General features: G+C 49.1%; 1 protein-coding gene across 1 annotated transcript in view; it reads left to right on the top strand.

The window, feature by feature from the left end:
* The window catches only part of RBM6 (RNA binding motif protein 6), a 59,990-nt gene that overhangs the window by 39,412 nt on the left and 7,165 nt on the right, over nucleotides 1-13,413 (top strand). Inside the window, exons 7-16 of the mRNA XM_075432354.1 lie at nucleotides 4,421-4,495; nucleotides 6,171-6,231; nucleotides 7,333-7,401; nucleotides 8,523-8,774; nucleotides 9,285-9,445; nucleotides 9,885-9,982; nucleotides 10,492-10,534; nucleotides 11,126-11,186; nucleotides 12,145-12,236; nucleotides 12,928-13,080. Coding sequence (XP_075288469.1) covers nucleotides 4,421-4,495; nucleotides 6,171-6,231; nucleotides 7,333-7,401; nucleotides 8,523-8,774; nucleotides 9,285-9,445; nucleotides 9,885-9,982; nucleotides 10,492-10,534; nucleotides 11,126-11,186; nucleotides 12,145-12,236; nucleotides 12,928-13,080 — 1,065 coding nt within the window. The remainder of the gene's footprint in view (nucleotides 1-4,420; nucleotides 4,496-6,170; nucleotides 6,232-7,332; nucleotides 7,402-8,522; nucleotides 8,775-9,284; nucleotides 9,446-9,884; nucleotides 9,983-10,491; nucleotides 10,535-11,125; nucleotides 11,187-12,144; nucleotides 12,237-12,927; nucleotides 13,081-13,413) is intronic.

Raw genomic sequence — 13,413 nt, 5'->3', positions numbered from 1 at the left:
ATGCGATCTGTAAAGCTGAGACTGACAATTGCTGTTCCACCGAGTCGGGTACCCACGGCCTTTGTTGTGAGAGGGGACGGTGGCGTGCGGTTGCCATCCCGCCGGGAGAGCTGCAGCACGCTTCCTCCGCAGCCGTCTGCAGCGGCGCTGGGTGCTGCATCCACGGCTGCGTGTGGCTCGGCAGCCCCTGTGGTAGCTGCTGAAGCATGACCCGTGGGCTGGGACGCTTGGAGAGCTGTCAGCTCATTGTTAAGAGGCTCCGAAGTGAGATTTACTGAAGGTTTTAATGTTTGGCCAAATTCAGTTCAAGCAGAAACCTGGTTCGATTTGAGGGAGTTGCTGTGCTCCGAAAGCTCTCCGCTTTTCAGTTTTCTAGGTCACTCTTGGATGCTCTAATTTTTTTTCAGAGAAACAGTTAGCAAAAGCTTTGACATCGATGATTTGTATTCTTCTGTCATTCTGGTCTTGGAGAGCACAGAGATACTTTTTTGGCAAGTTCTCCCCCTCCTCAGCCCCCAGTCATCATCATTAGAAGGCTGTCAACGAGCATGAAAAATACAGCGTGCCAACTGTAAATGCTAATTGACAGAGAAGCTGCTGACGTGGGGGCCTCATGCCGTGCCTGACCTGCAGCAGGCTGTCTCCCGGCCCTGTCGGTAGCTGCCTTGCTTCCCTAGACAAACGGAGCGGTCTGTGCTCACGTACCTGCGCTGCTCAGTAGCTCCTGCCCAGGTGAGTTAGCTGTGCTCTGTGTGGAGCAGGTGGTGAGTTCTTTCCTTGCTAAAGTAGTACGATTGCAAAGAGGTTAAACTAGAGATGATTTAAAACCAACCTCATGAGAGACACTACACGTACTAGGAGCATGGTCTGTTTTTTTTCATACAGTTAGGGTTACCTTTACCACTTGGATCTTACTGATCTACTTTTAATGCTTCTGGTTTAACTGCCTTTGGTGACAAAGAGCTTGGAAACTGTTCGAGTAAAGCAGAGTTTTGTTGCCAAAGCTTTGTGCCCAGCTGACACACAGTCTCCAAAGTGCTTTTTCTCTCTCTTAAAGTAACCTGTTCTTGTGGGTTTTGCCCCTGCCCAGTGAAGGACTTTCAGACGTTGCTACCTGCTGGGTGCGCTTTCTGCAGACAGGTTTTACGGTTTCATAGCATCGTTCTCTAGAACCAGCTCATGATGGGATTGCTCGGTTGATCAGAGCCTACTCACAGTGACATTTACATACTAGGTCATTGGATATTATTCCAGATGATGCAGATTTTTTAGTAGCTTTAGCTGAAATGGCTTGTTCTGAATTGTATCACTTAGACTAGAATCAGTATTGCGTCTCCAACAGACCTCTACATGAAAAAACATGTATAATTGTGTTTGAAAGATACCAAAGACTAGCATAAATCATTGCTCCCAGCAATAAAGTCCTGAAGCTCTGTTTTGATGAATTTGGAAATTCAGAGAAAATGGTAGAATCTGCTCGTGCCTGTGGAAATCTAGGCATTTCCATGGCTGAGAGCTCGGTGTTCTAGTGCTGCAGAGCTGTGCTGCCCTTTAAACCCTTCACTGGTGAGTCAACCCTGTGTTTACTGCTAGTTTTGAGGGGGAGGTTCCTGACTGTGAGGACCGGGGAGACATTCCTGTAGCATACTGATTTAGAAAGAAAAGACCAAGCTGCTCAGAAGTACAGGATGTTGAAAATCCACAAGGAGAATTAATGGGGAGGGTGCAGGTGAGTTGGTGAGAGAGGTCCAGGACAAAATGCATGAATATGGAAGAGAGTGTTACTGTCTGGGTCCCAGGCAGTACGTGTGGCATACCTTGGGCTTACCTTTTTTATTTCCCCCTAGCACCGTTCCCTGAAATTCTCAGAAAATCTTTGTGATTTCACAAAGCTCTGTTCAATTGAAAGTGGTGAACTGAAAATTAGAGTATTTTCCAATAGGTTTTGCAGAGAAAATAAAGAAGATATAGATGAAAAAGAATAAGCAGTTACAGGGACTGGAGGAAAGAAAAGTTCTGAAAATATTTGGGATGGCATCTAGTAACAAAATGGGAGAATGAGGAATTTAAAGTCACTGAATCCTGACAATGTGCATCCTAAATGAAGGACTCATTTTGGTGTGTTAAATGATGATTGCAACCTTGAGAATGAGTTTATCAGGAAGAAATCAGTTAAGAGAGAGCTTGCTGAAAAAGTGAGCAGGCAATCAGCAGGGTGTTAAGGAAATTAGGGAGTAATTATGCAAGTGACACTTTCTACGGTCTCCGAGAACTGAATTAGCAGTAGAGACCAGCACCACATGCACTTAAAAAACATTTTCCATAAACCAAAAATAATCTTAAGGCTTTTTGGCAAATGTTATCCTCAATGGCTGGTAGAAGGATGGAGCTGTATGATGCATTGCCCCACCAGAGGAAATGTCCTCAAACCGAGTTCTCCTTGTTTCGTGAGCTCGGAGGCAGGGCTGCAGCTGCCTGCTGAGGAGCTGCTCTTCCCAAGGCCGTCGCTGGGCTCGTGGGGCGGCCGCAGCTCTGCTCGCGAGGATGTGCACCCTGCCTTCTCTCCCTGCCCGTGCTCGGTGGGTCCCGAGGGTGTTCCTAGCCTGCTCTCCTGGCACTGCCCGTCTCTCGAGTGGGTGATGTGATGGATGCCCTGCCTAGGAGAGGGACCAACGGTCCCAGCAGGACAGCCTTGATCTCCACTTCCCTGTCTTTCTCACTTGTGTTTCCTCACATGCCTTAATAAAGGTACGAACCTTCTCCTAGATGTGTAAAGTGGGCAATACTCCACACTGTGAGTAGACCTCGAGGAGATTCCTTCCATTTGAGGTTGCAGCACTGTGCTCTGGCTGTGCATGCCAGCCCTTAACAAGGTTTAGGAACAGCTCAGCTTTCTGTGAGGCAAAGGCAAATCCACGCTGGAAAGCAGTGCTAGAACAGCTGGGTGGCAGAAAGGAAACCCCTGAAGTGTTCAGTGCCTGTAGGCCTAGTGGGAAAGGACGGCCTCGGTCCATGAAAGGCAGGCTGTGGAGAGGGGAGGTGGTAGAACCCAACCTGACAGGGCAGTGTCTTTGGTCTCCAACTTTCTCTGCTGTGCTTTTTCATAAGGCTTAAAGGATTGTTGTTGTACTGCTGCTGAGTGATTCCCTCCCATGAATTCTTTGCTCCTACTTAAACGTATTCCTTAGCATCTCCCTCACGTTCTGCACAGCAATTTGTGCATGGGTGTATCATGACTTCTGAACAATAACTCTAGGGACTTGTTTTCTCATGTTCATGGTTTGCTCTGGGGGGCTCTTGCATGACTAGGCTACTGGGTCAGAGTTACCTGGGAAGCTTCTGACTCACTAGAAGTTCCCAAAATAGCTTGGGGCCATTTACAGCTCCTTTACATCTGCCTGTACCATCCAACAGCAGGCCAGAAGAGCGTCTGCTCTCCTTGGACTTGGGAGAGCCGCGTCTGAGTCTCATTATTGTCACCAAGTCTCATATTGTGGTATTGGGAAATACAGACTGCCTGGCCTGGCAGTGCCTCCAGTGACAGGAGATGCCTTGTGGTGGCTCGGCCTGCATCCTGCATGCCCAGGCGTGGTGTGTTGTCCACAGCAGATGAGAGCCACCAGGAATCCTTGCTGCTCACTGCTTTTATGGGCTGCTCCGGGCAGGAACTGGGGAACTTGCACCTACAACTTCATTTCACCCTTAAATCATCTGCATTTCAGTGAAGCTTATGGATTTGTTGGGCTCCTGACGTCGCTCCAAGGCGTGACGCGTGGAGCTGAAGGCAGCGTGTCTTTGCGGGCAGTGGAGCTCCCACACAGCGTGGAGCCGCCACACAGGTGCTGGGGACAGGCCCCACCAGGTGCTGGCTGCAGAGCAGCGGCTCTGCTGGCTGCGGGACTGGTGGCCTTGCTGCGCGCTGGCGTATTTCTCTGAAGGAAAGCCAGGGTTTCGTGAGCGACATGAAGACTAACCCGAGTATGAAAATTCTCTCGCCTCGGTGGCATTTCTCCTTGTATTCCTCCACAAGTAGCTGCCTTGAGGCCAGCCTGGTGGTGACTGGTGTGAGGGGGGGCCGTCCAGCTGCCCCTTCCCAGCATGTGGACAAAGCAGGTTAAAGCAGTTTCCCTCTCATGCTCTGGTTACTCTCTGCTCTTCCTGGGAGGTGACAGAGCCTCTTCCACCTAGTTCCTCTGGAGCTAGCACGCAGCTTTGTAGCCTTGTGCTAGAGCAGGGCACAGGCAGTTTCCCTTCCACTTCCATGGCAACGCTTCAGCTAAATGAACCGTGAGACTCTCTCCCCCTTTCACCCTGTTTCGCTTGCAAAACCTTTAGGAACCAGAGCTTTAACCCCTTTCTTTGCCTCTGAGTAATCTGCATGTGCTGGGCATATTCGTCATTTACCCCCTTGTCTCAACAGGGAACTCTTTCCATCGGTGGCAAAGAAGTGACCCTTGAGTACACTCCGTGCCCGGAGTTTTGGCGCTGCAAACGTGTAAGTATGCGATCAGAGGGCTGTGTTGTGCTTCCCCTGCTGGCTCTCATGGCAGTGGCAGCAGAGAGGAGCGTTAGACATTTGCTCAGTGGCTGAAGATCCTTGAGAGTAATGCTTGTCCTGAAGCTCTTGCCTCTTCTCGACTTCTGTGGTTTTCCCTGCCTTGTTTTTGCTACCACTGACGAGTGCATGTTGCTTCGGTACAGGTAGCAAGTATGTACAGAGCAGTTTCACCCCTATGCAGTGGTTCCCTTTTAACATAGGGGAAATAGTGTGTGGATCCTTTCTCCTTAAAACCGAAAAGAGACAGTGGTTCTGCCAAGTGGAATGGAACAGGCTTTCCCTCTGGTTCACATGCGTAACCGTAAGTGCCTTCACTGCCCAGGTAGCCAGAGCTTTCACCAGCAAAAGATTGCAAGCCACTGCTCTGTCTCACGCAGGAACCTGTGATCTAGACCTGAGTGTACTAAGTGCAGCGGGGAAGGAAGCACGGAAATGAGTCCAAGTCCAGACAGCAGTTAGTACAGACTGGAACTGGCTCATTTCTGGGGAGGCACAGTTGCCCGAGGGTCAGGTTTATTCCCATGCCCTTCCCACGGTTCTCCCAGCGCAGGTGCTTTTGGCTGCAGTGGGCTGGGGAGGAGTGCCAGAGCGACGGGCGGGCTTGGTGCCTGCATTCCCACTGACTGCAGGCTGAGAGGTCGCAGCAGGGCGGGAGGGGATCGGTTCTGGTGACACTCCCACCTTGACCACTGGGTCACACTGGGCTGCAAAGACCCTCTCCTAATTGGGTGCACGCCAGTTGCCAGCAGAGCCGTTGCTCGGCACCTCGTCTATGCTTGCAGCGCTCAAGAGATCAAGTAGAGACAGCAGTTTCAGGCAGAGGATTCACAACAGCTCTCAGGGCAATGAGAAGCAGTTGGAGCATGTGTCCCTACTGTTGCCGTGCACAAGCGTGGCCTGAAAGAGCTTTCTTGTGCCCCAGAGCATTTGCAGAGCTTCAGTTAGAGAAAAAAAAAAAAAATGTATGAAAGAGAAGCAATGCATTTACGAAGAGCTTGACGAGGAAGTTAGGAATGCTGTGTTCGGAGAGAGCTGTGAAGACGGGGCACTTGGCTCTTTCCACGACAGCTCTGGGGGGGATATCTGAGCCTGTGCAGCTCTACCTCTTGGTTAGCAGACACCTCTTCACTGGCTCTCGCTGTGCAGCAAATTGCATCAGTAGCTACAGTTTAGCTCAGGTAAGGACTTTGTCGCTGCTTTAGGAGTGAGTTGAGATTAGAGAATACAAAGGTAACTCTGGATCCTTTGAAACAACAGAGTGGCTAGCAGGTCAGTTGGCTGGCATGGAGCCTTTCGGTCCAGTGTCACTTGGGGGGAAGGGACCTGTCTCAAGGACTAGCGAAGTAACTCTGTGGTGTGAACAAATCTGTGCTCAGAAGTTGCGTGAAAATCCTGTTCCCAAGGCAATCCCAGTTGTGGGCCCTGTGAGCATTTCCCTTCCATTCCAGCCAAGGCTCCTGCTGCCATTACCCATCCTGTCTCTCAGGCTCTCACTGTAACTTTCCCATGGCTGGTGCTTTCTGAAACTACTGCAGAGTCTGGCCTGCTGAAGTAGGTTGCACCCACTACCCTCAAAACGTGACTTCCTCATGCTGTCCATCTTCCGTTGCAGTGTAAGGTGTGTACTGTGGGCTACAGATCTTCCTGCTCCTATTGCAAGCTCCCAAGAGATGGTGAGTATATCTGGCCCCCCTGTGCTTGGTCGGTTACATGTTTCTTCTGCCCTGACAAGTAAGTTTCTCTTCTGCCTTCCCTGCGGCATCCCTCTTGGTGGACTAGCTGAGCACTGTGTAGGAGAGTTACTAACTGTGCTTCATTTAGACCCTTTTCCCTGTCCACACTAAAGATGTAGCATGCGGATGTGCTGCTACCAGGTTTTCTGTTCTAGCGAGGCTTGGTGGAAAGGTGTCTTGTTGCACAAGGCCTTCCCTTCCTATTGCTTTGGCGTTGTCCTTCATCCACGGAGTTATAGGTTGTGTGTCCTCTAGGACTGTGAGCTAGCACTGCTGGCCCTAGGTGAGATGGCTTCCCCTCAGCCCGCCTTCTTTGGGAGGTGCAGCTGCGTGTTTTTAGCGTGGTGATTTTGGGGGTCTCAGATTAGAGGGGAATCCAGGCCTTGAACTGCTGAAGTCACCTTGCTGACTGTAAGAAGTGAATGGAAAGGAACTCTGCTTCTCCAGGAGCTTCTCCTCAGCCCACCAACACCTTTGCTTTTTTGTGTGGGAGGGTGAGAGCGCCAAAATACGCTCCCTTGAGGAACTGATTTCTTTGGGATGAGCAGGTATTCCAGGCACTCTGTAAGCTTTGACTCTGTATCTTTGAGCAGACTTCTGACGTTTTGCATTTCTTACCTGCATACCACAGGCAGAAGGGCATTAAAATAGCTGCTCATGCAGAACTCTCTATTTACTGAAGCACTGTCCCCATGGTTGTGCTTTTCTTGCACTGTGGCTCCTCCATCAGCATTATGAAGGCAAAATTCACGTAGCTGCCCAACACAAATGTGGATTGTAATACAACTACCGAGGAGCAAATTAAACAGAGCCTTTAACGTGCTGTGAAGACAGATTGTGGTGCATGCTTGTTACTGACCTGGTTTTGCTGATTGCGAGAACGTGTGTATTAAGGTAACCTCTCTACGACTGTCCTGTAATTGCTGGGAGAAACAAAACAACTCTTTAGGCATATACAGGTGTTACTGCAACTTTGCGTGAGTTCTTGCGTGCTTTGTGACTGATGGTCTTGAAAAGGATTTTAATATGCCTCTCTTACAGGGAGCAGAGCAGGCCCAGAGTCCAGAGGTGGTTCTGAGGGAGAGGAAGCATCAGCTGAGCAAGAATTCAGTAAGAGAATTGCTCTCCCCATCCCCGGGTCGTGCTCATGTCTGTGTGAGCAGTTTCCACAGCTGCACATGCAGACTGGTTTCATATGCAAATCTTACATGAGGTTCTGCTCGTGAAGTGTAGCCAAAACTCTGCATGTTGCAAACTGCAGACAAATAAGTACAGGCCTGTCCAACATGGCCTGCGCTGACAGCCAAGCAAGTCAGTGTGCAGCTTTCCCAGCATTTATGTGCAAAATGGTCGTGTGTTCTGCCATGCTGCCTGAACAGAACGAGAGTGGGAAGGTGCTCTGGGGGACATTAAAGAGTGAAGCTTTGGTATGCCAAGTCTTGCACTCTTATTTCTTTCTTTTTGTGGGAAGAGGCCTCAGCAGCAGGTACAGAGCTGGTGGTGTCAGACTTTGCAGCCCCACAGCTTTAGCTTCTCTTTCCAGCAGCTTTAGAAGCTCAGGTAAGGATCTCTTTTGAAGGGAAGCCAGATGCTTCAGAGGCTTTCAAGCACAGAAACTTGATGGGATTTATCTTCACTGTATTGCATAGCTAGGCTGGGGGGCAGGGTGTTTCCCCATACTGTCTGCCTCATCCGTGGTAAGTAGGCACCTGATAAAATCAGTGGTTGTATTATGATGCATTTCACTCAGTGATCATAGGGGTCTGAACCCAGTTTTCCTCTAGCATAGAGACAGGGTGACAGTTACTAGCTGATAGTGCTCAGCTATGGGTGTTCAAGAACACATCAGGCATAGTAAGGATATCTGTGTGTAGATACACACTGCTGTGTAGATTATTTTGGACATTGGAGGAACATGTCCAAACCCGTCCCTGATTCACGTTTGCCCAGGCAAGAGCCAATCCTAAAAGGAGGCCACAAAGTCTCTTGTCTCTGACGGGAGAGGTCAGGTAAAGGAGACCAACATGAAACAAGGCGATGGAAGGGTGAGCAGTAGCTAGCTGGTCCTTTACACACCTCGGGCCTGCAAAGTGTTAACACACAGAACATGTGAAGGGCAGGACAGGTGAGCCTTTTCTAAGGGGTGCTGCTGCAGTGGCCAGAAAATAGCAGACGAAAAACATGTGCTGAAGCGCTGTATGTGGAATCAGTCCATTTCTCCTCTCTAATAGCAGAGACAAAGCTTGAAAAAACTGAGCAAGAGTTATCAGGACAACCAGGATCTCCAAAGCAGCCTCTCCAGGCTTCGGTTCCTGCCCCGCAGCAGGAGTGCCAGCCTCAAGAGCAGGAGCCAAGGAAGAGAGATGAAGGGAGAGAGCGTCGACCCTCGCAGGAGAAGAGAAGGGACATGGACCGGCACCAGGAGCTGCCTTCGCAGAGACAGGCAGAGGAAGCCACACCACAGGAGGGTGGAGGAAGCAGAAGTGAGTGGCACGGGGCCCAGTTTTGGATTCCTCTTGCTTGCACTCCATGAGGCCATCTGCAGAAAGGGCAGCATTTCACTAAAAGCTCTGGAGGCTGTTTCCGTGTTGTGCAAATCCATAGCGTCAAGTAATGGTGGGCTGTTCAGCTCGAAAGGTGCTGGTGAGTTGCCTTTAGGAAAATTAATTCAGGACAAGCTGGCTTTCAGGATGTTACAGTCAACTTAGCACAGCAGCAAACGTCTCTTTGGCCAGAAGTTACCCTAGTCTGAGAAGGGGCCTACTTTCTGCTCTGTTTTCTGGGAAGGAAAGGTTAGCATTTGGATGTGGTACTCTGAGCATCTTGCAAAGTGTAGAGGAAAAAGCAATGGCTTCCAGACTCAACTGCAAGAAGCCATGCTCGTGTTTTGAGTGGGTTTAGTTTTACCTATGCTGTAACAATAAACTTAGATCTGAATTATCTTTTTTAACCTCTCTTTCTTTCCTGGCCACCTCTCTCATTGTGCTTCACAGCAATTATGCTGAAGCGTATTACTCGATTCACCCCACCAGAAGTGATTGTGGGGCTCCTGGCCCCATACGTGCGTCTCTCCACATCCAGCGTGCGCATCATGAAGAACAAGGCTGGGCGGATGGGGCAGACCTATGGCTTCATTGAGCTGGATTCACATGCTGTGAGTAGTTTGCTGTTTTCGCATGCTCGCCCTGTTGGCCTCTGGAGTAGACAGTCCCACGTTGGAGGGTTCACGTTTTCTGGTTCTGGGTGACTCCCAGGCTCCATAGCTGTGCTTTGGCATTGGTCCAGAGAATGTTCACCAAAACTCCTTGGGGCAACAGCAGCCATGGTGCTGCATTGTCTAGCTGCCCTAGGAAAATATAGTCCCTAGCTGGCTGCTGAAAACGGTCAGAGGACAAGCAGAGAACCTAAAAATGCATTTGTCCTTTTTGTCGCATCCTAAATACCTTTCACTAGTATTTAGACAAAAGTGATGTGTTTCCTGTCCTACTATGGTCATCATGTCAGCATGAAGCCTGCCTTTCAGGCAGACCGGACCTGGGAAATGGGTTTGTGTTTCCTCCTCATGAATGTGAAATTCTCCTTTCCTTTTACAGGAGGCGCTGAGGTTGCTAAAGATACTGCAGAATCTGGATCCCCCCATCTGCATTGATGGACGTACGGTGGAAGTGAATCTTGCTACAGGGAGGAGAAGGTATAGACAGATGAGGCAGTAGGGTTGTCCTTTGTGTGATGTGCTACGAAGCCAGAGCTGTGTTGTCAGACCAGGTGCTTAAAGGTTGGCACGTGAGTTAGCACAGATGTTCCTACAACCTGAAAATATGTTGGAGAGCTGAAGGCATCGGAGCTAGAAGCAGCTTCAGTGATTGAGCAGTGTGGGATTAATCATCATATTGCATGGCCTCTTGTTGTTGTCTGGCCATCAAATCCCATTGTGAGGGAACTAATGTGTTCAGCTTTTTAAAAAGCAGTTGGGGAGATCCATCTTTGCAGATACAGCGGAGGAGGTGATCATAACTCTTGTTACAAGAGACAGTGAGACAGTGATCTGCAAAGTCTGACTGTCTCCTGGGATGGACAGAATCCGATATGTGGCCAGTGAAGATGGTCTTTCTGCCTTTATTGGCCCTGCTGATCCTTTTGAGTATACTGAGGTTAATGTGAAGCCAGATTGACATGAACCTGTAACCTTTATCTCAACAGGAATGACTATGGGGACCACGGTGACAATTCCTACTATGGCCCGGTAGGTCTGCCCAGCTTCCCTGCAGGTCGCTGGAAAGGGAGGGAGCACCAGGGGTGATAAGGCCTGACTTTGTTTGGCTTTTTCCCTTCGGGCTGCTGAAAGTTCTGTTGAAGATGGGGTGGTAATGCTCAAGTGTGCTCTTCACTGATGCTGTGCCGCTAGCGCTGTTTATAATGTGCACAGACATGCAAGTCAGAGTGCAGATGCTGCTTGAGGGAGTTCTGGGCTGGATTACTCTATACCACGCTTTTACAGAGTGACTTAATGGATGACTGATCTCAGTTCCTGGAGTGAATGTCTCTTCTCTAGTGCTTGTTACTAGACTACAGGGCTCTTCCAGTACTGAATGGGCTGGAGGCTTCAGTACGGATTGCTGTGAGCACCTCTTTAAACATTGATGGAAGCTACAGAGGTCTTGTGCTTTGCAGCACTGTCCATTCCTCTGCAGATAAAAAGCTATGTCTGCTTGTGCCCTATTTAGTACAGCTAAATGAGCTGTTTTCCGGAACTTTGGGCCTGTGAGAGGGAGGAGAAACAATATGATGCTTGTCAAAGAGTCACTAATCTGTTTGTGTTGTTCACTTACTCCAGGGCAGAAGGGGCATGAGAGACAGGAGGGGCGGCGAATCACAGAGACGAACCAGAGCACAGTGTAAGTTAAGCTCTGCCTCACTCCTACTGTGGAGACTTTTCTTCCTTAAAAGGGCACTGACATGTAGAAATCAGCCCAAAAATATTTTTAAAGGCTAAGAGTAGGTTTGTTTGCTACACCCACTTCTGAGTTCCCGTGCCAACTTTGTTTAGTCACATTTTCCTATCTGATGATGTGTTCCTCTCTATTCTTACTGTGCGAAACTACATGCAGATAAATGAAACTTTGCTGCTTGCTTTTCCTTGTTGTGGTAAACTGATGGGATAAAATCAGCCTGGCAATTACTAGATGAGACAGAAGAAAATACACTTTATGCAGCAGTGCCAGTAGCTGGAAGAACACTCCTGATTGTTTCACTGACTTTCACGTAGTATCGCTGGGCTCTGTCTAATAACACTGTGCGAACGGGAAGCGTTCCTCACATTGTGGGCCTACCCTTAAGGCCTTGGACTTTTCCTGTAGAAACAGTTTGCTCCCCTCTTTTGTCAGGAGCTTTCATGCACCCGTGGGGCAGAAGGGATGTGGGGAGCGTCACCACTTTAAACAGGAGGCTGTTTGAAAGAGCACAGATCTTCCTTGTTCACAGGAGTGGGTGGACAGAGCCTGGTACTCATTACCCCGTTCTTAGGGAATTACTGAATTTCGTATCATTGTCCGGTCAAGCGTTGTGGTCTGGTGATCTCAGCACAGCCCCTGCAAGTGTGTTTTGATGTGGAAGTTTTGGCAGAGTCCTAAAACAGATAAATAGTGAAAACCAGTCTCCCTTCTTACTCCTTAAAGAAAAGAAGGTGTAGGTCAAGTGATGTGAGGATACTCATACCTCTCTTGCCAGGAGAGAAAAATCATTCTCTCCCACTCTTCATTCTTTCACCGGTGTAGTATGTGCTGATGCCTTTGTCGCAAAAGGCAAGTCCTGCCTTTGGAAGGTTCTGGTGTTAACTCGTCTGTCTCTGTTCAGCTCCATCAGATGTGTCCACATACATTTATGATCCTGAAACTGGGAATTACTACGATCCCATAGCTGGGACATACTATGACCCCAGGACTCAGGTGAGTGCGTGGGAAGGAAGCTTTACACATAGTGTGTTCTTACAAACGGCCCTTGTCTGGAGAGATTTTGCTGCTAGATCCTGAAGACGGGCTAGCATGGGACAGCGTAGAGGCAGCTTTCTTTCTCTCAGTCCTCTGACCTGTGTAAAAGGGATGCGCGTTCCAAAGTATCAGTGTAACGGGGGGCTAGGAAACCATTAGCTCTGTGCTGAACACGTTACTGTAGCTGCCTCTTTGGCCTCTGAAGCCCTGCCTTTGGAGGGGTTTTGGTCTCCTCTTCATTGAGTAGACTTATGGGCAGATCACATTCTTGCTAGATTATACTGAGTATGTGTAATATGTGACTCTGTATCAAAAGATGGATGGCAGAGCTCTGTTTTCATCTGTGGTCTCTTTGCTCCCTGACCCCAGCCAGCAATAGTTACAAGGATGTCAAAAAAGAGCCATCAGCAGAGGTTCTCTGGGACTATCACCCGGTTTTCGTGACACTGAACATGTCCGTGTTCTGGGGGAGCAGGGCAGTGCTCTGATGACCTCGCTGTGGTAGACTGTCTTCTGCCCCAGCAAAGTTCTGAAGCTTTTGCCCTCAGTTGTCTGAGGCTCTGCAGTCCCTTCTTAACTGTGCTGGTCTCCCCACCCAATAAGAAGGTTGCAGGGGTTTGGCTAAGTCTGTTCCAAACGCCTCTTTCAGAGAGAAGTCACGATAGACCGAGAAGCCTGCTCATCACCTACAGAGAGCAGAAGGCGACGGCATGGAAGCCAAGAACGGACGAATGAAAGGAAGGAGCCACACAGCAGGGACAACAGGGACAAAAAGGAGAAAGGGAAAAACACTTCTGCTAAGGTAAATCGCTCCAGGCATCGGAACGATCAGAGATCTGAGGCCGGGAGGCTGAGGTAAGAGAGGTTAGAAAATAGAGAGTGATTTGTAGAGGATTCAAAAAGAAAGGGACGGTGAGAGAAAACGGTGAAATATATAGGGTCACCAGCAGGCCAGGAACGTGGTTGTTGTCTGGCCAGGTGTGAGCAAGTTCCTGAAATTTTTCTATTCTGACATTAAGTCAGGGCTTCTTGTCCCTTCTTTATGGTAAAGGATTCAGAAATATCCAGGTAACTGAGACACACTTTTCACTCACACTACTGAAAGCACCCAGCTGTTGTAACAGAGCCAACAGAA

Source organism: Opisthocomus hoazin, chromosome 11, assembly GCF_030867145.1.
Source record: "Opisthocomus hoazin isolate bOpiHoa1 chromosome 11, bOpiHoa1.hap1, whole genome shotgun sequence".
NCBI classification, from domain to species: Eukaryota; Metazoa; Chordata; class Aves; order Opisthocomiformes; family Opisthocomidae; genus Opisthocomus; species Opisthocomus hoazin.
The sequence above is the reverse complement of the archived record's forward strand: the minus strand, read 5'-3'. Positions and strand labels throughout refer to the sequence as shown.